Source organism: Neopsephotus bourkii, unplaced genomic scaffold, assembly GCF_033783945.1.
Source record: "Neopsephotus bourkii isolate Nb327-2 ecotype Australia unplaced genomic scaffold, CSIRO-AGI_Nbou_v1 NB_1183, whole genome shotgun sequence".
Taxonomy (NCBI): Eukaryota; Metazoa; Chordata; class Aves; order Psittaciformes; family Psittacidae; genus Neopsephotus; species Neopsephotus bourkii.
The window spans coordinates 896,418-921,329 of record NW_026901668.1 but is presented as its reverse complement, the minus strand read 5'-3'; the positions used below and the strand labels follow the sequence as shown (position 1 = coordinate 921,329).

General features: G+C 35.6%; 1 protein-coding gene across 24 annotated transcripts in view; it reads left to right on the top strand.

Moving 5' to 3' along the window:
- Positions 1-24,912, top strand: part of PLEKHA5 (pleckstrin homology domain containing A5) — a 159,153-nt gene that overhangs the window by 124,522 nt on the left and 9,719 nt on the right. For 6 of the 24 annotated variants that reach the window (XM_061363874.1, XM_061363868.1, XM_061363869.1 and 3 more), the window contains exons 13-25: positions 1,681-1,800; positions 2,500-2,553; positions 8,014-8,094; positions 13,870-13,932; positions 15,034-15,114; positions 15,249-15,398; positions 16,696-16,797; positions 17,915-18,026; positions 18,256-18,302; positions 19,264-19,452; positions 20,016-20,133; positions 22,392-22,507; positions 23,833-24,042. In XM_061363874.1, coding sequence (XP_061219858.1) covers positions 1,681-1,800; positions 2,500-2,553; positions 8,014-8,094; positions 13,870-13,932; positions 15,034-15,114; positions 15,249-15,398; positions 16,696-16,797; positions 17,915-18,026; positions 18,256-18,302; positions 19,264-19,452; positions 20,016-20,133; positions 22,392-22,507; positions 23,833-24,042 — 1,443 coding nt within the window. Of the gene's footprint in view, positions 1-1,680; positions 1,801-2,499; positions 2,554-7,945; positions 8,095-13,869; positions 13,933-15,033; positions 15,115-15,248; positions 15,399-16,695; positions 16,798-17,914; positions 18,027-18,255; positions 18,303-19,263; positions 19,453-20,015; positions 20,134-22,391; positions 22,508-23,832; positions 24,043-24,912 lie in introns of those variants that run through there. The other 18 variants (XM_061363881.1, XM_061363880.1, XM_061363889.1 and 15 more) reach the window with 9 other exon arrangements.

The following is a 24,912-nucleotide window of genomic DNA, read 5'->3' as shown; positions in this document are numbered from 1 at the left end:
ACAACACTTATGTCAAAAATGCTTGCAACATTATGAATCTCTAGAGAGGAGTGGGAATTACTGTTCAATGGGCTCCTCTATGGAAAAAAAGTTTGCTTGCAAACATTGGATCCAAGTACCATTAAATAGTTTATTCCTAATGCACTAAAATTGGGCTTTTGCAGAATATTACAAGAGTTTTCGTCTTGAAAAAGTGACCCACTTTTCCTTTTGCTTAAAGATGTTACTTTCAATATCCTTATTTCTGAAAATAAGGTTTTCTGTGCTTTGAAATTACATTAATTCTCAGAATGAAAGCATTGTTATAGATTTTGGGAGAGAACTTGAAAATGTCTTATATAGAAGTGTACATTCCTATGCTTACTCTCTGAAATTAGGTATTTTAAATTCAGGTACTGAATGAGTTCTGTAAGAGGAAGATTGGCCATTTGGTTTTGGTGCTGGATTTCCCTCAAATTCAGATGGTTTTGACAACTGAAGCTATGTGGAAATCCCTTGCTCCCTCTCGTGGGCTACTTTGGTACGCACTCACAACGGTGCCAGTGCCACACTTAATTTCAGGATGTTTTCCTTTTATTCTAAGAAACTGGTATTCGTGTTCCGGTAATTCAATATGTGGTTCTCTGGACCTTTTGCTTCTTTGCTTTGGGGAAATTCTGTGACTGTGGGAGAGAGCAAGCAGTGGTTTAGAGGTTTTCTGTGTTTAAGGTTTGGCTTTTATTAACACACAGAACTGAGAAAACCAAAATGCTGAATGAATATTTAACCTCTTATAAAGCTGACTTCTGGAGAAGTGTAAGAAACAGAAGCAAACAGGAACAATAACAAAAATACTTGTAACATTAAAGAGTTGGATTTTTTCTTTGAAGTATTTCTAATAGAAATGATTCCCAGGACTGGTTCAGATAGTTTCCCAAACTGACCTAAATTGATTTGTGTGGAATTACCTGACAAATACCCATTGGAGTGTGACTTTATTTCTATTACACATATAATATTGGGGTTTAAATACTATTTTTCATCACTTCCTAAGGCTGTACTATGCACCTTAGTCATAAAAGCAAAGCAGTAAATCAGCTGGTAGCCTCAGACCTCTGGAAGATGGAATGGAGAATTACTTTTGTCATGCTTGTGCAGTATTTTGTGAAGGGTGATTGTTTCTGATATAGTTCAGTTACTGTGGGGGGTTTTATTATTTTTATCCTTAATTTTGATGCATGCATTTGAAGAATTATTTTAGAAACTAAATTTTCTTGAGGGCATTGATTCTTTCACCAAGCTCAAATGGCTGTCCATATACAGGTAATGATATATCCTAAGGGCTGGCATTATCTCCCCCTTCACTTAAGTCAATATCATCAATTTGATGTGCATGTCAGAAAAAAACTGAGGACTGCGCAGACTTTCTCCTACAAAACCCCTTCTTAGTTTTGTCCTGTGTTACAGAATGGTTCATTTTTATGGCATTTCCAGTATTGATTCACTTGAGTAGTTAAAAGTAAACCCTTCATTATGTATTTGAAAGTGGTCAGCTGGGGGGAAAATGGTCTATGTTTTGTTTTATCGCTATTGAAGTTTTTGTAAGAAAAGTACTAAGAACCCTTATTTTCATAAAGTGATGTTTAGGATACCAATTAACCTTTTTTCTACTCTTTGGCTTCTTACACTGCACTCCTTCAGCCAGAGGAGCTCACGCTGCTGCTAATAAAGCTGAGACGGCAGCAAGCTGAACTGAGTAGTATCCGGGAACACACACTAGCGCAGCTCATGCAACTAAAACTTGAGGCCAGCAGCCCAAAGGTCAGCTATAAAGCAATGTGTGTCATGTACCATTCTCACTAACTTGTAGTCATTCATTAACCAAAGTTTACGTTGTACTGTTAGTGCAAAATTTTCTGACTACTATGGAAGCAGAGTAACATTGATTCTTTGTGTCTGTGATGTTCTGCTATTAACCCTTTGAGGTTTTCCTCATAGCTTTTTGAAATTAGCAGAGTCCAAATTACATAGGAATATTTTAAATATATTGCAGTTAAGTTTAAAGGTTCTTAATCTGTTGATGTTATAAACAAAACTAGTAGTGATAGATCATCAGATTAATTTATTGCTTATAGTGCGATAGATCATGAGATTAATGTATTGCTTATAATGCCTCATATGAGACATAATCTTGCGTGTAATTTGTGTACAAAAATCAGGACATGTTTAAAACACAGGTTTATCAAAGGGTTTATAGTTAACTATGTAGTAGACATTTACATGAGTTTAATGTATATGTAAAAGCAAAATATGATGTAGTAGTTCATAGTCTAATTCATGGCAAACTTTCATCACTTCTGTTTTGGGATCAAAACTTGTTAACAGTTCAGCAGATAAAAGCAGCATTTTATTTCTATGTAAAACAGAAAGATCACTGTCTAGTTTACATCTTTTAAAGCTCTTTTCATGCATTCTGCACTTTCTGTCCCTTTCCTTTCCCCCCTGACTGCTGCCTGCTAGAATGAGATTCTTTCACATCACCTTCAAAGGAATGCCTTGTATTTGGATCATCAGGTGGGATTTGCAATTTTCTTGTGTGTTTTCATTTCTTAATGCTTTTTGCCTGCTCCTACCAAGCTGGAAATATTTGGGGATAAGGATTTTCAGTGTTTTTTATGGAGTTGGATATTTAATACATGCAATTGTTAGTAGCACAGAATATTTTAATCAGTTACAAATTTGACATGTAACAGAAAAAAACACTCAATTTAAAACTCATCACAATACGGTAGCTACTCACCGATTAGTTTTTCTGTTCATTTCCTTCTTACAATAACACTAACTGTAGCATTTTACCATCTTTAACCAAACTAGTCATATATTTCCATGCTCATATGACACACATGCAGTATATAGAAAATTGGTGCTTCAGATAACTTTAGTTTTCCAAATTAAGAAGAGTTAGGTATTTCTACAGGACATTAAATAAAAGAGAAGTCAAACATGAAGAAGTGTTTTAAACAAGTCATAGCCTGGCTCTTTACTTCTTTTACTCAGTTATTTCTTCAAGATTTATGTAAGAGTAAGATTTTACTTCTTTACCATTTCTGATAAGTTATGGAGTGAGGATACAATTCTGTCTTCGCTAACAGAATTGATTTGTTGAGTGAAGAACGATCAGTGTTCAGTGATCAAATTAGACTTCTGTTGAAGTTGTGTGTGAAAATTTTTTAAATGGGAAAATTGTCTTAGCCCTTACAAAAGACAGTCATATGTGCTTAGGAGAAATATAAGCAATAAGTGTCCCATTAGTTAAAAACACAAAAATCGCTACAGCTTTTTCAGCTATTATTCTTTATTCGAATGATTTTTTCAGCCTTACACTTAAAACCAACTGCTGTTAGAATTTTTATGTCCTATATTTTCCTGCAATAGGATTTCAATAAGTTATTAAAAACCACAGAGACACATGCTTGGTTTACCCAGTGACTTTATTTTCCTATTGTATTTTGGAAACAATATGTGAATTGTGATCAATTCAGTTAGATGGCAATGCATTGCTAAACTTCTCTGTCTTGTTTTAAGGGGCTGCAGAAGGTCCAAAACAGTAGGGAAAAACTTCGTGATAAATTAGGCCAAAGTACTTTGTCCAACTCAAATATTTCCAGTTTATAATGTTTTGGAATAAGTGAATAGTTCTGTCTTCAACAATATAATTCATTGCCAAGGAAGGATAACTATGCATGTAAAGTATAAAACCATATACTGTATTATTGCTTGATTAACCAAGCTTGTGAATATAATAGATAATATTAAATGGAGAGTATTGCCTATGTAGAATAAAAAAGTAATAAAAAGTGTTTTCTTTTTACTTGCACCTGATAAAGTTTAGCGATGTAATTTGATAAACATTAATTTAAGGAAATGTTTGAATCATATAAATGTGCCCCTACCAGAGATACAAGAAATCATTGTACTTCTTACAGTAACAAATAATTTTCTAGTCTAAAATATATCCCCTTAATTAATAAGTCATGGCAGAGCAGGTTAGAATACTTGTCCCGGTTGATGATCAGATTTTTTTTTAGCCCTGGTTTGGATTTAATACTGACACTTACCTGTATGAAATAAATCCCCCTGAGATTCTCTTTACTTCATACCCAGTAGTTACAGTAACAAGAACATGTTTTTCAAATAAAAGCTAGACACGCTTTTTTCTCCTTTGTAAAGAAAGCCGTGGCAGGAGCTCCCACGTTATTCTTTCTGTTACCATGGAAAATTCCAGCAAACCAGTTTTATAGTATGCTTCTGAATTTTATGTTGATAGCAAAACTTTTCTTTGGCTGAAAAACCATTTTCTACTGAGCTCAAGCTATCTGTGTAAAACTCTTCATGCATGATGTCGTATTGATCTCAGCAGCTTGGTTTGTTACGGTAGAAGCTCTACCAAATTTCTTTTAGTCTTTTTTTTTCTTTTTTTCCCTTCTGTTTAGTTTTGGCTCTGTTTTTTTCTTCTTTTTTTTTTTTTAATGGCTACTTATGCAAATAGTTTACGTGTAAAGTAGTTCATATACTTCTTCCGGTACTTTCATTTTTCTTTTTGTTTTCAAAAGATGCATAAAAATAAGCAGAACAACAAGAAGTTGACAAATAAAAGGGGTGAAGGTCCCACAGCCAACATCTGTACTTTCTTTTTGCTTTGCTTCTGGTTTTTGCTCTTCACCACCCTTTTTCTGAGATGCTGAAAGAGGTTCTGGGGGAAAGTAGTAAATTAAGGGAGGCTGGAATAGGAAAAGGGGGTTTGGAATGAGCTGACAGATACATCTCATAGCTGATATATTCAGCCTAAAATTCTATGCCCTTATATTAGCGACATCAATATACTACTATTTTTGTATTTTTCAAGTTATCTGTAAAAGGTACAGTGAGCTGACCCAGCCACCACTGTTGTGCTTCCTGGTGCCTTTTCTCCTTTTTCCCTCCCCAGAGGAAGAAGGGAGGCTCAAGGACAGGGGTTCCGTAGGCTGAAAAAAAATTGCGCTGGAGGCAGCATTGCTGTAAAAAGAAGGCAGGAAGGAAAAGTGCTTTTTCTCTTCTTTTTTTGGATAGAAGATTAAAGAGCAGAGAAAGTAGGGAGAAAAGGTCATATTGCTACTGCTCTTACCATCAGGAAGCTTGAGAGGAAAGGAATAAAACTGCCAATCTTTTGTCACCCATAACATATGGTCTTATTTCATCTGTGAGGTCAACTGTTATGGCAGGGAGCCACAGTTCCAGCTGATCACTGTCACCACAACAGCGCATACTTAAATGTCGTCTTTGTAGGGTGTTAGCAAACATGGAAGAGAGTTCAGGAAAAGGAAGGAAGAAAAAAATTGTCAGTAGGTTGGCTTTTCAGCTTAAAACACGAAATACCCACTCAGATGCTCACTCATAAATAATTTAGCAGTTCATATAGATCATAGGTCAAAGAGGTGGGTTTTTTTCATTGTTTCCAACTGGAAAATGCTTTTATATACTACATCAGTAAAGAAAAAAGTAAAGATAAAGCATCACTTGGAGAAAACTAGTTATTTACTAGAAGTCAAAAGTGGTAAAGCCAAGACTGCTGGATGTTGTGGATTTACTGTTCTGTTGCTGTGTGGCATCAGCAGTTCACACTTCAGTTTGCTTATGAGAATCTTTGGTTTCTGTAACTTTTTTAATTGGAGAGACTCTGAGTATAATACTAGGACCTAAAAGGTGTCATTTACTGTACAAAAGTAATGTTGGGCTTTTTCTGAACTGAAAGGAAATCAAGACTTACTCGTTACAAATAAGCAAGTATTTTTTCCTTGAGCTATTTATTCAACATGAATAGTATCTAACTTCACTTTGGAAGTAGCCTCATGATAATGCTTTAAAAACACAAAATACATAGCCTTTTAACCTTTCAGAGCATGGGACTTGCCATTGTGTCCCATATAACTCTGGTTTACTTTGCCAGTTCCTCATTACACATTGCCTTGTGTGTGTGCTAGCTTTAGTTAATGGAAGGTTTATGACGGATACATACTCCCTCAAGAACTTCTCAATAATTAAATGTCAGTATTTTTTAGAAACACTGTTAATAAAAGGGTAGGAAAGCTTGCTATAATAAACTACTACAAGGGCTCTTTGGTTCAATTACTTTACAAATTATTTGTTTCTGATCTTGGTTCTATAAGGGCTTAAGGAACTGGAGCTTTTCTGGAAATAAGTAGCCTTTTCTAGCCTTATAAGCACAGTTAGTAGTAAAAATATTGGAAGAAGTCCCGTAAATCAAAGTTGGAGCTGGGTGGAGGATAAAACACTACTTCAGAACACGTTTTGATCAAACCCACTTTATTTCTTCTCTAAGCGGATGAAAATGATCTTCGAACAGTTCCACGGAAATTGAGTTGTCTGTTACTGGTCAGAAAGGAAAAATTTGAAGTAATTTTTAAAAATCATTAGCCAAAGAGCCTGAATGAAGCTGTTGAAATCCTCCCAGTAAAAATGCATCCAAACGAGTATACTCCTATCCAAATATTTCAGCTTCAGGGCACTTCTTCCTTTGCAAATATTTAAGTTGGCTGTAGTTAGATTGCTTGGCTTTGGACCTTATTGTTGATCTTCCTGTTGAGATACCTTTTGGTATCACTTGGTGATACCCACTCTGGACAAAATTTTAATCTAGAGGGAGAAAAACTTCTTGGGTCAATTCTAGTTTTCTGTTCATGTATACTGTAGATGATGGAGCAAATGGGAGGGATTGCTTGTTTGGTTATTTTCCTGCCTTGAACAAACAAAGCATCATAAACTTGCCTTCTTAAGATAACGTGTTCTTTATTTGGCAATTACCTTATCAGCTGATCAGACTTTACTGTGTATAAAAAAACAACAAAAAGGTCCTCTAGCTATTAACAAGAAAAATTTATTTCCCATGAGAAAAAAAGAAAATCCTTCTCCACGTATAAAAGTTAGGCTTTTTCCAAAATAGTTACGGGCAAGGAATTCCAAAAGGCATCAAGAACTCAGGCTGTCTGATGCATTTCAATTCTGTGAAACAAAACCTTGCTATGCAAATTGATGGTGAGTGCCTATATATATATATAAATATACATATACACACATACATAAAGATCATAAATATTCATACACACACTTCCTTCCTCTATAACCATACTTGAAACAGGTACTGGTAAAGTTTCCAACAGGTCCTAAAGTTTCCAACAAAAACAGGAGGGGGATTGTGCTTTAAGTGACTTTTCAGTTTATTTTGGAGAGGAAAACCATCTGTTTCTGTAATATTTCCCTTAATGTTAGGAAAGTTTGCTTTCTAAAACCAGAATTCCTATACTATTTTCTGTGTTGCATACTGTTCTGAAATCCTAAACGTTTGCATTTTTTACTTCAAAAATCAAAGTATCTGGTTTTGACATTTGCACACATATCAATAAATACTAATCATTATAGAAGGTGTCTGACCAGTTCCTAAGTAGTTTTACACCTGTGTATGGGGGTGGGTAAATACAGTGAGTAATGATTCAAAGTTCAGTGCAGGATATAATGGCATTTTGTGATACATGAACATAAGTCTAAACCTCGCTTCAGTGTTGAAAGGCTGGAAATGCTTACATCTTTTTAAAGCATATTGAGTTATTAAATCGATAATTTAAAAGGTTTTCTAATACAGGTTTGAGTGTTCCTATTGCATAATCCAATAATACTTTTCAATATCGTGCAAAGCCAGGCTTCTTTTATTTTTATTTTTAAAAAGGGAAAGTGTTGGTGAATAAATATTACATTGGTTTTGAGAATTTATGTGGTTTTGATATATTTGTTTGATATTACTAAACTTTTCAGATGTTGATATTATTGAATGATGGAATATATAAAAAGCATGGGATAAAATGTAATCTACTGCATTATTAGAAAAAATTAAAGTAGAGGCTATATTTTACAGTGTCGTCTTTCAAATCTAGCCATGCTGTAAACTGATGTTTGCTGTATGCTCCTCCTGATTTGAAATAGATGAAAGAGAATGAACCTTTAATCACCATGGTTCACACTATGATTGAGAACTCGGCGCTAAGACCGCAACTGTACCATCAAGTAAGGTCTTGGAGAGTGAATGAAATTGCTTTATCATCTGCGAAAATTTTCCTTAGTGACAGTTTTGGTTGTTCCTCAGATTTATTCATAACATTGGTGTTTCTCTTATTTGCTTTGGAAAACCACAATTCATCCATGCTTTATAAAATGCTGCAATATCGTTAGCATGGCTTTTGCTACGTTTTTGTTGTTAAGTATTCAGTGTACACTTCTGAATAACTTTGTCTAGACAATTTAATTAGCTGATGCTTTATGCAGGTGTCCAGTAAATTCATAAAACTTCCAGTAAGCTTCCAACATTTGTCTTAGCATGATTCTTTGCAATTAGTGTTCAAAGGTGCTTCTTTCTTTTGACCACTACAAAAGCATGTGAGTGGTGTTTACCTGGTCATTTCTGGCAATTCTGTTTTGTTCTAGGAAGTGGATTTACAAGTTTTTGTTTGCACCTACCAAGCCTTTAGCCACTGAAGAAAGGAAGGATCAAAATTACTTTGATCTGGGGACTGTAAATCCAAAAGGCAGTGTCTGTCCATAAAGTCACAGCAGATTTAACTGTGCACACTTACAGAGTATTTAGTGATGGTTGTAAATGGTAAGATGGAAGAAGAATCAGAAATGTGAATGGAAATATTGTCTGTGAGTTGAGACCTGCATTAACTTATGAGCATGGCCAATACCTATCTGTTGGCACTGCAGTGTTTTAGAGATACTGGGGCTTAACTGAATAGCTCCTGTTGCATCAGGGAATGTTTAGGGAGTTTCTAGCCTGAACTGCAATGAAGATGTTGGTTTTATGTAAATGGCTGTGATATTTTGCAGCAGATGAAGTATGCAATACTGGCTGCCAGTCAGAAGGGATCATCTGTCCAGTTCCGTTACACTTGCATTTATCCCATGTGAGCTGAAATGACATATAAGGGTTGCATAGTTTGAAAAAAAGGAGATATTCTGCCATTTAAAACAGTAATTTATTAGTGATTTGCCATGTTTCTAAAATATGCTGCAACTTAACTTCATGTTTTGTTTATTTGGAAGTCAATTCCACAAGGTAGTTTTGCCTTTAATGCGGAAAAGTTGCAAGAAAAATCTCAGCTTTCCAAGGGGAGTTGGTTTGTGAGTGACTGATTTCAGGATCATACAATTTGTGCTCCTAAAACAGGAGCTTTAACATGGAACCTGAAGGAGCTATTTGGGAGACGCATGGGAGACGTAAGGTACCCTCAAGCACTGTATGAAATTGGATTTTGTTGGGTTTCTTCTTTAAAAGAAGCCTAGCTGTTACGATTTTTTTGAACAATTTGGTTTTCTGTAATAGATTATGTAAGACAACAAAGTATTAATGAACAGAGGTGCTCTGGGTGTGTTCAGGGTAAACCAGCTTTTAATATTAATATAGATACATTTGAGGTACAGCTGTGCCCTGGGCTAGCCTGCCACATATTTAGGGATACCAGTAAATTTCAGAGTGCTGTCTTGACCAAGCTATACTGTCAGCTAAGGTATTGCTGCACAGCATTGCCTTCACCTTGTAGACTTGCCTGCTGCTTTGTATTTGACACTGAATAAGCACCTCTTTTTTCACATTCTTGTCAAAGAAACAGTGAATCTAACAGGTCATGAAGGTTGAATAACCTGTCACTAGCGATGTGGTCTCCTCAGGTCAGACTTTTTGTGACATTTTGCCAGGCTTGTGTAAAAGAATCCGTGTGTTGCATAAACTGGAGAATAGCAAGACCTGCATTCATGGATGAAGTTTCCTATACAAAATATTGCATTAACTTACTGCCAGGAAAGGATTAAAATCCACTCAAAATTTCACTGCGTAAGTAGTCTTCTAAACATTTGTAATGCAAAACTAACTTATTAAAAATCCTGGCAACTTATTTAAAGTTTAAACGTGTAATCTTTTATTCAAATAAAATAAATTAATTTTACCAGTCATCTTCCCCACCTCCATTTTAAAGGAAAGTAAACAACTAGGAGAGGCTTTGCTGTAAGCAACTGAAATCTGTTTTGTTGACAAGATGATAAACTCGTTTCTGATGACCGTAACCATTCCTGCGGGTACAGAAAAGGATCTTTATTTGCTTCAGTTTATTCACATCAGTTTTGTGATTGAGCCCATTTAGAGTTAGCAAAGGAAAGCAAGAAAAGCTTGCATTTAGTTAAAAATTAAGGTGTCTTGCTTCCTGTCTGTAATGATTAATGGTTCTTTAGTAGAACAGCTAAGATATATACTATTTCAGATGTGTTATTTATAAGACAATTTTGCTTGTGATCTGTTACATCTTTACAGTGATTTAAATCACTTTGATTTAATGTCAGTCTGCTTTACAGACCGTACTGTAAATTTACAAGTATAAGCTAGGGCAATGATTCCATATGCACAGATAAGAAAAATGAAGTCTTTAAGCCTGGACCCATTTCTACCTTGGGTTTTTGTTTTTTTTTCTTTCTAATACTAGGTGAGGAGTGTTAATCTTGTTTTCTAAAGCATGCTGATTTTAAGAAGTCGGATTATCTTCAGCTCCTCGTGTTTGTGAGTTCCCTAAAGGGGGGAAAAACAAAAATCTGAGTGCAACAAGCTAACATCCAGGTCTTTACTTGCATAATTGTTCTTAATATTATTACAAAACATATTAAAATAGTCAAATTTTTTTTCTATGAGGATAGGACAATCTTATTTACGGCATACTTTGTTGCTGTTGTAGCAGCTACATGCATTTAAGATGCTATGCATGTTGGATTTTGAGATTGTAAGCAGCCGTATTTTTCAGGTTTTGTATGAACACATGGGATGTTCATACTTGAGCTAAAAATCTTGAGTTTCTGATTTGTGTTTGAAATGTTACCTGTTGCACTGTGCAAAATTAGAGGAGAATCTTGCTTACTGTGGGTTAAATGCCCATTTGCCCTGCTTATTGATAGTAAAAAGTACTCCAAAAGCCTCTCAGAAGTCTGATTTTCACTCCCCATGAAATAGCCTAGATTGTTGTTTTAATTTCCTAAGTGCAGTATCTCACAGAGATGCTTAGTGTGCTCTCAGGGTGTGAAATATCCTGCCATATGTTTATGGAATCAAAATGGTTAGCAGAATCTGAAAGTAGCTTATAACATAATGAAATAATACTGTCACTTGAATGTTTTTAATACTGACTGCTTAAATAGGTTTAAGCCCTCATGTATTGAGAGATTTGTGCTTATCTGGGAAGACATTTGCTTTTAAGTATGTTTTATACTGTGTCCATTGTGGTGGATTTGTCCACTTTTGTGATTCGTCGTGGTACTGGCATTTGACAGAGATGGGGACCATACAGTGGGGTGGTAAACTAGAGGACAGATTATTTCTAACATAAGATGGAGGTTCAGTTAAGGTCACTTTACCTTTTCACATGTAAGATACATGTTTGGCCAGACTCTGCATGCGCAGTTTGCCTTTCAGAAATGGTAAATTCTGTTTTTTGGTATTCAGGGAGTTTTGGAGCTGTGCAGCATGTTTCACCATGTTAAGAGGAACGGATTTTTTTGTATTTGAGTAGGCAAATGTTGAGGAAAAGTGTGGAAGTCAGCAGCAAGTCATGTCATTGGTTCAGTAGGTGGCAGCCTTTCTCTGGAATTACTGTCCTAGTAAAGTTTTTGTAGGAACGATTTGGTGAGAGGCATTTGTTGAACGTGACATAAAATACGTTTCTATAACTTGATCATTGGAGCTCTTGTAATGAATTTTCCAGAATAATGAGGTTGTTAACCTTTGCTTCTAATGTGTAATTGTATACTGTCTACTGCAATTCCTTTCATAATTCCAGTAGGATGCAATAGCATTACTCACTTTTTGCCTTCAGCTGATCTGTGGAAGTGCTGTGGAAAGAGAAGGTGCTGTTTTGTAAGAGATGAATTGTTTCACATGTTTTTTTAGAGGTTTTGAGCTAAGTCTACGTAAAATGTTGCAGTAGAAATACTGAAATGGAGTGGCTATCCAGCAGTGCCTACTGTGGGAAACCAAAACTGCTGACAACAGCGAGAAGTTGGCAGCAATTTTAAATGTCTGATAGGAATTTAATAAGAATTATCATGCCTGTAGTGTTCTTTGAAAAGGTGTTTTCATTTTCTGAATACTTAAAATCTGTTCTGTTTAGGAGGTAGGTAGGGATAAGGATGCTGAATTGGCAAGCTATCATAAACTCAGATGTAATTAAGGTTGAAATGCCAAAAAAAACCCTCCCTTTACGAAAAAATATAAATAAACTGAAAGTGTAAAAAATACTGGCTTGAAAAAAATAAGGTTACAGTTTTCCAGTCAAGCCATATGAAATTCTGAGCAGCATATTGGGAAGATGTATTATGTATTTATCTAATAGGGGGTATTCTTTCTTCTGTAGAATCTTCTTGTTGTGAAATATAACTAGGGTTTTTTTCTGTAAGTTAAAGACATTTGGCCATGTTTATGAGTTTTTTTTTAATATTTCCATTCCTCATTTTTCTCTCATTGTGGTAAAATCAACAGTTAAAAAACACAGCTCCACACAATAGTAGGAGTTTAAATAGATTTCTTAATTTTTGTGACATTCATAAGGTGCAAAAGTGCTGTGGCTTTTTTCATACTCCAACATCCATTTTCATAAAATGTCCATTTCAAAGCAAGTTACTATGTGGTTTTAATACACTATACATACTTTTAAATTGTCACCAGGTGCATTTGCATGAAGTATGTGGACATAATGTCTTGAAATGAAACACTTAAGTTGAAGATTTACTGTATGTTTGGAATGCTTGTCTGATTAACCCTTCCCTAGTCCTTTTATTTGTAAGTGTCTTTTAACATGGACTTGTGTTCTGTAGACTTTCTTGCTCTATTAAGTCATGATGACCTAAGTATGACAGATACTTGAAAGGAAAGCATCTATGTTGGGACTCAGTGACAATGTGTCAAGTTGAATATGAAGGCCGATAGTGGTATGCCAATACTTGTGTAGGACATTAAATAGTTACTGTATGTGACAGTCCATTCTAAAATGGGGAGCTGCTCTTTTTCATGTAAAAATGTTTTAAAATCTTGTTATTGGCCAGTTCAGAGACTGAAAGAGTTAAGAACTCAATGTTAGGAGCTGTATGAAAGTAGTTTGAGGATACCTCATATGCTGACTGGTATGAGGGCTCAAAGGTCCAAAGACAAAATAGAAGGGCTTCTCTTTATGGCATTTCCAGTAATACTCTGTTGGAGGTGAGGATATCCATAGGAAAAAGTAGGCAGAAGGGTGTTTGGTGGCACTTATTTGGCATATGTCTGTAACAAAATATTTTATGCTTATTTTGTATACTTAGGTCATCCTGTTCCAATTTCATATTCATATCAGAATATCCATCTTGTGGATACACTTGACTTTAGTGGGCCTAGAACAGTTAATTCCAAGTAGAATGGGCCCCTGTATTTAGAATGCACAGAAGAAAACTTACATAATATGTTTAGGTGTACTCTGGTAGTTTCATCTCCCTACGTAATCCATGTTTGATTGAGTTAGTTACACATCTTTGAAAATCCAATTTGCATTAGAAACATAGCCTGTTAAGTTAATGCAACTTTCTACTGGTAGTATGCTTGACATTCCATTTACTTATCTTCATTAATGTATATTGGCTAAAAATATCTTGTTCCATGTGGTATGTTTGACTTTCAAGCAAAAGCTGATTTCTGTAGTAAAACTCTTAAGCTGAATGGTAGTTTCATTTTCATAGTCCAATTAAGTTGTTTTATGGCACTATTATTCTTCCTTATAGTTAACACAAGAAGAATGTAGGGGTACACTATACAAATATAGAACTGAAGAGCTGGATATTGATGTAAGTCATTTGTATTTCTTCTTCCTTGGAAATGTTGGTATTTGTCTCTTTTTGATAATAACGTCCCCCTTGACTTTTGAGTTTGAAACTCGCTTCGTGTAGTTACCAACGGAAATTGCTCTGTGAAATTGAGGTGAATAAGACTCTTTTTATAATAACCTTTAACTTGCAGGAAGTATTACATTTTAGGCTGAACTTTCAAATATTATATGTGTTAAAAGGTGAATTGCTGCTAGAAATGAATTAATTACTTTACAAGGGAAGAACATAGTTGTAGTTCAGTTATATGCATGAGATGTAATTTCTCAGGAAATATGACTGATACTCCAATAATGAAATCTGGCATGGGTAATTACCATTCAGGGTATTGGGTTGCTAGTTATAAAAGAAAAGGGGGTTGGTGTAAAATTGGTGGTAAAACATACATATAGTCATACTGTGTATACATACATACATGCCTAGTCATGCTTGCGCAATGAAACTAAGAGCAGACATGGGCATGCTATCTCAAGTAAAAAAGGAAAGCAGGATTCCAGTGTTATCTTAGAGCTGAAAAGTCACAGCAGTACTAATTGGATGAAAAAGATTATTTAAAAACAAAACTCAAATTTGTTAGAGTGCGCTGGACAGTTATTTGCTCAAACTGGAGCTGGAGTGGAACAGTTTTAGTCATAGCCAAGCCTGTGTCAGAGCCGAAACAGAGCAGAGCATGGCTGATACTAGTAACTAACTATTAAAAACTACAATCTGAAATCATGGGAAACACTGTTAATGTATAGAATATGATTTGTAACACTGAGGAATAGGTAAAGTAAAACAGTATTTAATACCTATTATTTAATTGTAAAGATTAGCTGTAAAATAATAAAATATGTTTTAAGCAATGCTGTTTCAAGTTATAACAACACTTACTTCATAGTAGCTTAAGAGGGTTTCTTAAGGTTAATTTGAAACTACAAGACTGATGGCTTCATAGTTTCAGAATTTATGTTTTGTGGTACTAACGTTTTATATAGCTACATGTAAGGATTTATCAAGTTACATTTTGATTACTGAAGATGTTAAAAATTCTAATTGCAGTAATTTTCTGTTATTTACTAGGCTAAGCTTAGCCATTTATGTGAACAAGATAAAGTTGTACAAGCACTGGAGGAGAAGCTTCAACAGCTACACAAGGAGAAAGTAGGACAATTGTATTTATTACCTAAAGTGGATGTTATTTTACATGCTTATTATCAGAACATTGATAACTGAAATAAAACGAAAATCAGCCCAGTGATGCAGAACATTAAAAATAATTCTTTTTATTATAATAGTACACGCTTGAGCAAGCTTTGCTATCAGCAAGTCAGGAGATAGAAATGAATGCAGATAATCCCGCAGCCATTCAAAATGTAGTCTTACAGAGAGATGACTTGCAGAATGGACTACTTAGCACTTGTCGAGAAGTATCACGAGCTACTGCAGTAAGTAATACATTCTTGTTTGTAAAACTCAGTGATGTGTGAAATTATTGTCTTCGTGCTCACATTCTTAATTGGGTTGTCTTTGGTTATTTTGCATTACCTTCCGACAAAACTCAGTGGTCTTTTACTTGCTCGTATTTTTGTCAAAGACAGGTGGAATGTGATCTTTTCACCATATTCATCAAGTAGTCTTTCTTCTTTCTCCCTTTCCCCTCCTCCCCCTTCCCCCCCCCATTAGTTTGATTGGTTTTCATATTTATAATAAAATAATTACAGAAGAAATAAATAACGCAAATAAGCCATTTTTTGTAATGACAAAATAGTAGCAAGCACAAACTTTTAGCAGATATTCTGTCAGGTGACTTATTTTTAGCAAAAGCAGCTGCAGGATGAAAAGAAAGAAAGGGAATTGCTATTTACTGGCCTTTTCCACCTCATGGTGGTTTCTACGCTGAAATGACAAGGCAAGGAATATTTTTGCCTACACATATATATCCAAGAAGGTATTTCAGTGTCAAATTCCAGTAGTTTGCTCTGGTGAAATTGATACAACATAGGCACTGAAATGCTGGCTTTAGTCTGAACATTAGACTATGTGGTAAAAGGAATTTGTTAGACAAGGAAAACAGAACTGGGGAAAGGAAATCCTCAAGATATACTTTCTCTCATTAACTCTTTAATTTATGCTAAGTTGAGTAAATTGCTTGATGTAGGCTTCAAAAGTGAGTGAGCAGAGTTGACCTCAGAGAAGATTTTCTTTTTGCACCTTCTTCCTTCTGGCATTTGTAGTTCCACATATGTAAAATAATGGTGTATTAGTAGGCCTGGGGCATTCACTGGTAAGTCATCCAACCCTGCCAGCAGGCAGGGCTGGGTGACTTACATTTGCCTTGCATAATGCATTGTGTATACATGCACATGCTGTGCACTCACACATACGTATTCTATGTGATAAAAGAGACAAATTTGCATCCATTTTTGTGGGTTTTCTGCCTCAGTGGAAGGGCAGCTTAAGACCCACCTGCCTGCTTGACTACACTGACATATTTTGAAGATTTTACCCTTGCCTATCCTTTTTTTTGTTTGTAAAAAGACAAAATACTGTTTGTTTGAATTCCATTCAGGATGATTAGAAAACCAGAAAGCTGTTTAAACACTGCAGTTTCTAAAATACATATTTATTTATTGCTGATACCAATTTATTCATTATTTCTAGAAGCTTCATGCCAGTGAATAAAGAAAAATAGTATATTTGAATGTGCATATGTAATTCTTTACTTTTGTCATATACTTTTAGGAACTGGAAAGAGCTTGGAGAGAATATGATAAATTGGAGTATGATGTAACTGTAACAAGGAACCATATGCAGGACCAACTTGATCGGCTTGGGGAAATTCAGGTGTGGCACACGTCTCAAAGTACACTTAAGTCACTAATTTTCTGTGATAATGTTTAAAAACAGCACAAATGAAAAAAAGGTGATGTGGTGCATTAACTTACAGGGTATAAAAAGAAATAAAAAATATGTAAGTTCTGAGGAGATCTTCAGATTTTTCTTTTTTCTTTTTTTTTTCTTTTTTTGTCTTTATTTTGAAGTTTATAGCACTGGTTTTCCCGTGTCTGGAAGCCTTCTCTTTCTGTTTCAGTATTTCAGGGTCCAAAGTAGGGTATTTTCCTCAGACTTTAGCTGCTATGACAGTCATATTAAATCTTCACACAAATCCTGCCACTTAACTGTGTATTTTAAAATGTAATTAAATCATTCCATGGCAATAAATTATAATAAAAATATTCTAGGCATTGCTTCAGGTCTTACATATCAAGAGTTCTGATGTGTATCTTATTTCCTTGCTGTTCTGTGGAGGATTGGACAGTTAATGTAAGTTCTGAATTTGTACGATCTTTGAGACACCCCACACACATGCACAGAGATGTGCATACATTATCTGGAATAAGCAGATGGGTGTGGTCCATGCTGGGAGGCATTAAAGGCTATTTGCTCCAGGGATTGATTTTCTATGCAGCTATGAAAGGGAGATTACAAGGAAGCCCAAGAGCTGAGAAATTTGTGTTCTGCGGTCCAAAGTATGCATGACCATTAATGCAGATAGGCCTGCATTTTATATGCTAGTATGCAAACACCATGTTCCTCTCCACCTATTTTAGGGTTGGAACGGATGATTCCTTTTCTCTTGTTGCATGCAGGTCTCCTGTGCAAACTTTGCTTGGGTTTTCTTTGGAGATAGTACATAGAATACTGTTCATCAGTGGAGTTTGAACTAGGAAATTCTGCTGAATTGACTGACACATGATGAAGTTAGTTCATCTTACACTGTTTGTTTCTGACAGTATTTGAGTGTTGCACTTTTATGGGAAAGGAGAGTGTCATTACTGTGTTTTATGGGGAACAATATGCAGTGTAGTCTAAAGAAAGAAAAGATTTTCTGTTTGGGGTTCTTTCTGCTTGCAGTGGTATTCCAATTTATTTCCTATATGTGCTGTTTATTTATTGGCAGACTGAGTCAGCAGGGATACAGCGTGCTCAGATTCAGAAGGAACTGTGGAGAATTCAAGATGTCATGGAGGGTTTAAGTAAACATAAACAGCAAAGAAGCTGTTTAGAGGCAGGTAAGCTGGTTGGTTTTGTATTGCAGGAAGTGAAATTAGATCATCTACATTTTTAAAGGACAATCTCCATAGTTGCTTTTATATGTGTGAAAAAATGATACAGTTTGCTGAGAAAGGAAGTTGATGCGCTGTGTATTTGTTTGATAGCAGTAGGTTATAGTTCAGATTTTAAAAGCTGCTTGTTGAAAACAATTTTTCTTTTTCTTTCTATACACCCTCCCCCAAACAGGCATCATGGGATCAAGGGCATTTGCAGCTATTAAATACAAAAATGAGGTATGGTTTTAGCATATTTACCATTTTAACATCGCTGAATTTCTAATATGCCTATAATAAAAATTAACATTATTATAATTGTTTTAAGGATATCTGACATATTTATTCTGTCTGTTTCTGTGGAAATATTGCATTATGAATTAGTTTTAGAGACTTATATCACCACTAGTAATTCTAACACTTTCATTTGTTCTGTGTATTTGTTCTTTATATTCTCACTGGTATATTTCTCTTTTCCGTTTCTCACCTTTTCCTCTCCCTAGGCTCTTCCCTAGAAATATAAACCCCGATTTATGGATTTGTTTTCTACCCACCACACTTTTCATGGGAAGAAAGACATTGCTTTATATGTTGATGCACATATCAAGCCTGGTTCTCAGATGGCCAGAGCACTCACAAGAACAGCTAAAACTGTGGGAGCTCCCAAATGTTCAATTCCTCTGAAAATCTGGCTAGAAGTTACAGTTTTAAAGGGACATTGTCATGGTTATCTAAAATGTCTGCAAGGTACATCTGGCTTACAGAACTTTCTAAAAGCCTAATCCATGTAAAAATCTTTAAAAAGATATTGAATTTAATTTTTAAAAGGATGATACAGAATGTTCATATGTGGCCAACAGAAAGGGCAGGTGTTAGAACTGAAAATCCTGAGAAGCTGAATAATGAAACTGTTGCAGTATTTCAGTCCAGGTGGTGCTAATAAAATAAAGAGCAGCCAAATGAGCAAAACAATCCAAAGAAACCTGAAGAAACTAAAGCTGTCTTGGCCTTCTTTTTTTTTTTGGCGGGGGGGGGAAGAGGCTGGTTGGGTTTTTGTTTGGGTTTTTTTTGTGTGACATTGTCCCTTTAATTCCAAAATCTATAGCTGGCATAGCTATGGTAATATATTTTTCTCTTTAAGTTATAAATAATTGTAACAGGTGTGCACATCTAAATAAGGTGACTATTCTACAATCTTTAGGAAGAGGAAGTAGTCCCACCTCGTCCTCCACTCCCTCGGTCCTATGACTTTACAGAGCATCCTCCCATAATCCCCCCTCTGCCCAGTGATAGCAGCTCCTTGCTCTGTTATAGCAGGGGCCCAGTACATCTGCCAGAAGAAAAGAAGATTCACCAAGTTCAAGGATATCAGAGAAATGGATCTTACTGTGTAAGTGGCTTAAATTGCCACATTGTTCTTGAAGCATCCCCCTTTGTTCGCACAGTCACAATTTTTATTTTGTCATCTGGCTACTTCTGTGTTATGTTTTAACCTTTGTTTATTTACTTTTATTTCTAGCTCCATCATTTGCTCTTCACATTTTCCTGTCATATATTCTGCGCATACATAAAATGTCTTAAGACTTAAATGCTTGTATCTCAGTACATTTCAGCAGATTCTTCTGCTCAGACGTTCTTACAGAACTCTAGGCTCAGAATCAGTTTTTGCTGCAGCCTTATACCAGTTTGTTTCCTGAAGATCATTTTAAAAGGGAGGAGGAGGGAAACCCCCTCCACATTTTTTGGCTGTTTTTTTCTGTAATTTCTGAAAGTCTGCAAATGTTGTTACTATAATTAACTACAAAGAAATTCTGCTGCAATGGCATGTGAACAATCAAACATTGTCTTAAAGTGAGAGCAGAGCTGTCACCAAGTAACCGCTTTGAGTCTTAAGACATAAATGTTTGTGGAAAAAATGCGTGTTTATTTACCACATAACTTGTCATTCCTCAGGGTCCTGATTATAGGCTTTATAAGAGTGAACCAGAGTTAACTACAGTAGCAGAAGTGGATGAGTCTAATGGTGAAGAAAAGACAGAACAAATGTCTGAATCAGAATCTGCTGCTAAAGGTTTGTCTCCTGGCAGTGTTTACAACCTTTCAGCCTTTTCACAAGGAATACAAAGCTTTAACTGTGTTACGGAAGCTATATCGTCTTTCATATTTTTGTAGCCTGTCCCTTTCTTAATGTGATGAAAGAGCTTCCAGATAAAATAATGATTTAATTACATGACGAGAAATATTTCAGTCAATTACACTGCAGAAAAATCAAACATTACACTCACCAACAACCCTGAAATCCTTATTGACACCATGTCTAATCACATCACTCACATTCCCCACACACCATTCCCTTGAACAATTACCCATTTTATGTCCTTGCCCTTGAACAATTACTCAGTTTTTGAATCAAGCTCCCAATGTTATGTTGCCAGAACGTCCAAAAAGGCAGCACCACAGAATTTTCAGGCTCTCATAAGGCAGGGAAACAATGTCTTTTTTTTTTTTTAATCTTGTAATTGTTGAATTGCCTTCTGTCCTCTGATATAATAGGAATAATGATCACGACCTTGGAGTGTACAGACAATAAAGGTCTTTGCAATTGCTAAATGCTTTAGATTCTTCTCTTCATCTAGCTTCTATAAAAGCAACTAATTGCTTGGTAGAGTCTTTTACCAGGAAGTGCTTCTCAATTCTGTTTGTTAAAACACACAGAATAGTTTGTTAAAGGTGACTTCAGGAAAAGCACTTGAGCACCTCCCCAAAACCCTGTTAAGAGCTTTTAGAAAAAGTAACTAAACTTACCCATTTTTTATACCATAACAGTTGATGTTTTCAGTGCCAGCAGGATCACTGGCTTCTGTTCTGGTAGTTGGACTAAGTATGCCCATAGCAGGCTGGGGCAACAGTACCGGAATTTGAGCAAGAATTATGATCATATAAGGATATCATTTTCATCAGAATGGTAACAGAGGCTTTCAAAAGTAAATTAGCGAACAGTTTGGGTGTGAACAATGAGAATGGCCCTGTGATTTAATTAAGCTTGCACTTACCAGACAATTAGACAATTCAAATTCGCTGTGGTATTTGCTGAGGTATAATATTCACTTAAGATAGATAGTAAATTTATTTTACTGTGGTGGTGAAAAACGCAAGGCTTAGCCTGAGATATGGTAATCATCAGCCACCTAAATTGAGGAAGTTTCCCTTCTGACAACAGGCCTTGTTTATTGACTTGAGGTGTTCCAGATTATTCAGAGTAATTTATGACAAGAGGAAGAGTAATTATCACAATATAAGAAAGCCTATGCTGACTGTATAAAAGGCGAACCAATACTTTTTGAGCACCCCAGTCTGCTTTCTATCTTCTTCTGTAAAGACAGAAATAATTTTATTATGTCCATTTGTAGAAAAACAGTCCTCAGTGAGGGAAGGCAATAATGCAAATTCTTCTAGTATAAATAATGTTTAGGGACAGGGAAGAGAATAGCTGCAGCAGTAGCAAGCAGCAAGAGACTTTTTATCTTCTTAAACAACAGAGTGTATCTGGTTTATCGTGGCTGTGCTTTATCATCTGGCCCAGGCTTTTCAGCATGTGAATTTCCAAACTGGTATGTCTTGTTCTGAGCATTCATTTATATTAACAGTTCCCTGAAGTAGGAAAGATACAACCCTTCCTGGTTGGTTGGGGTTTTGTATAGTCCATATGCCATTACAACTGTATGGTGTTTCAGCAAACATTTTTATGCCATTCTGTCCTAACAGTTTATAAGGTGGAAAGGGAACAAACTGAGGCAGCTCCTCTCTACAATTTTTCTTTCTTGTTGTTTGGGGGTGGCTCTAAAAATCAGTAAATTTCAGAGGAAATTTAAAACTGTTTTTCTAGTTTGTTGTGCACATTACTCTACTAGACACTTGTCATATCAGCCCTTTCCCTCTCTTTTCAAAAGTCAATAAAGAGAAATGTTTTAATGGGACAGTGTAAACTAACCCTTACAGCTGTCTGCGAGCAGAATGTTTATGACCTGAGTGGTACATAAAGGTGACACAAAAAGAAAACGGAGTTCTGCTGTATCTTATGTCTGTAGGAGACCCAAACTTTTGCTTTGTAGTTTTCGTTTTGAATGATGGATTTGGCATTTAAGTACCTCCAGACTGTTTTGTTAGCTTCAGTCTAGGGGCTAGTCATCTGCCTGTGCACCTTAACGGAGGTGATAGTTAGGCATTAAGATCTTTGCAGTCTTTTGAACAGTAGTTTCCAAGGCTGACAAGACATATTTCCTAGAAAACAAGGAACTGTCTTGGCAATGTTGCTTTACTGTTTCACAGGCTCACATTTTCCTGTGGGAGTTGTACCACCCAGAACCAAATCACCGACGCCAGAGTCTTCAACAATAGCCTCCTATGTCACTTTGAGGAAGAATAAGAAGATAGAGCTAAGAACGGTACTTCAAAATAACTTCTGACCATTGATGGATAGGGATGTGTCATTTCTAAATTTAATTTCTGTAGTTGCTTCTGAAGTTGTAATTTTAATATTCTTTGCAAAATAGCCATTGTTATAAAAATATAATATACGAGATTAATGGAGACAGCTGCAGAAAGAATGACAAAGTTACAAAGGTTGTGTATGTTAAACTGCATAGAAACACTCAGACTGGGCAAGAAGTAAGTGGTAGTGGTAAATCTAAGCTACTGAAGTTCAGGCTTGAGTCGAAAGGACAGGAAGCAGATTAAAACTTGCAAGGAGTTGTATTTGGCTTCTGGGGAAATTTAACATCCCCTGTTTAAAATACTGTCTTTATTTCATTACTAAAATGATTTGGGAAATACCTGAAGTAGTCAGAAAATAAGGATACAAGAAGTAATATGTGGGTAATATGCCTGAAATTTCAGATTACAGAGTCCTGTAGTCTCCGGGTTGAAGACAGGTGTTTAAATCTAGTTCATGCAGGAGGGAGGAAAACTTGTGCTGTAGTTACAGCATGAATAAAAGAAGTTGTAGGAAGAATGAGGGAGGAGAGAGAAACTACCAGGCTGTTGACTGGAGAAAGAATGCCACTTCTCAGAAGTAAAATCAGTTACTGTGAATGTGCTGAATGCAGCTGATTAGCCCAGAGTAATTTTTTGTTTGTTTGTTTCTGTCTTACAAAGTACAGCTCTCTCTGAAAGTTAGTGAATTTCAAGAACAGAGTAGATACAGTGATACCTGTTGTTTTGCAAATAATACAATGCTTAGAATTACGCATTTTTAATTGGTGATGAATTCACTTTGTTTCATCCTGCCCTTCCCGTTAAATGATGCCCAGCTATAGTTTTTCCTGAAATAAAAAGCAGAAATCGCTGTTAGACCAACTGATAAAAACATCCTGGATCATTAAATTTTTATTATGTTTCTGTCTCAGTCAAGTAACTTGTGTTTGCCTGTTTTATAATGTCTGGTAAATAGTTTCAGCCTGATAGGTTGGCTTTGAGAGAGCATCTAGCATTCTTCTAATGTTTATCATTGATGGTGGTAGTGTCAGTGTTCAAACAAGTAAATTATTCCTCCCTTTTATTTTGAATTTCCGTGTTAATTTATTAATAACTCTTTCTTTCACTTTCTTCACATACGCAAGAGATATTTAGATCTTTACTTCCCCACTATTTTTCTGCTTTCTAGTAAATCATTAGGTGATCTTCTCTGACAAGCTAAACAGTTTAGAAACTTGTTTTTTAAATTCATATATATATATATATATATATATATACATGTTTTCTCCCATTTAAGGAAAGACCAAGAAGTGCAGTGGATCAGCTGTGTCTTGCAGAAAGCACACGGCCTCGAATGACTGTGGAGGAACAGATGGAAAGAATAAAGAGACACCAACAAGCTTGTCTGAGAGAGAAGAGAAAAGGACTCAATATTATTGGCGTTTCAGACCAGTCTCCCTCACAGAGTTTGTCATTTGTCAGAGATAATCCATTCAGATTGGCACAGGTGGGTCCCACATTACTCAAAAACCTCACTGTGTCCAGTTAAAAAAAGAAATAGTTTAAAAATTATTCTCTCTCCAAAATCAAATGATACCACAGATGTCTATTTGAAACTGCTTGTATAGAGTAACAGTCACAGTTCTCTGCCAGACACAAGAGAAAGGGAGATGACAGTCTTCATGCTTATACCTTATGATGGTAGAAGTCATTTCTTTGTCTTTGGGGAAAATAAATAGTTCAAATCCACATATGTTTGATTATGCATTGTGATGTTTGTTAACAGGGGGCTTTGTCAAATTTAGCAAACAACATGAAATTGCAAGCTCTGTGACAAAAACCAGTGTCAGGCAAGATCATGATTCATTTGATGTATAAATTATGAAGATTGTTCTGCCATGTAATCTATTAAAAAATCTGTAACATTTTTAGGTAGGAATGTATGTTTATGATGATAGTTCTTAACAAGTGCTCTTTTGCTGTGGTGTTTTGAGCCCATAAATACATAAAACTAGAACCTTCCCTTTTGTTAAGGCAAAGAATTGAGTTTATTAAAGGGTAATGGGTGAGGAGAGACGAGGAAGATATAACTGCTTGTCATTAACCAGGAAATACTATCCTGCATACAAATCTAAAAAAAATCAAATCAAACAAGAAAAAAAACCCAGGCAATTGATGTTATACAGCCTACTGCTTTCTAACTGGTAGGAATTAGTTTTCTTTTTCAATAGCTTAATAAAGTTATCCTTTATTTTTCAAAAAAAGGAAAAAAACAACCACCAACCAAAAAAAAAATCTTCTGGCATACTTCATGCTTTTTTCCTCAGACCATATTGCTGCTTTATTTTTATTTACTTTTTTTTTTCACTCCATGCCT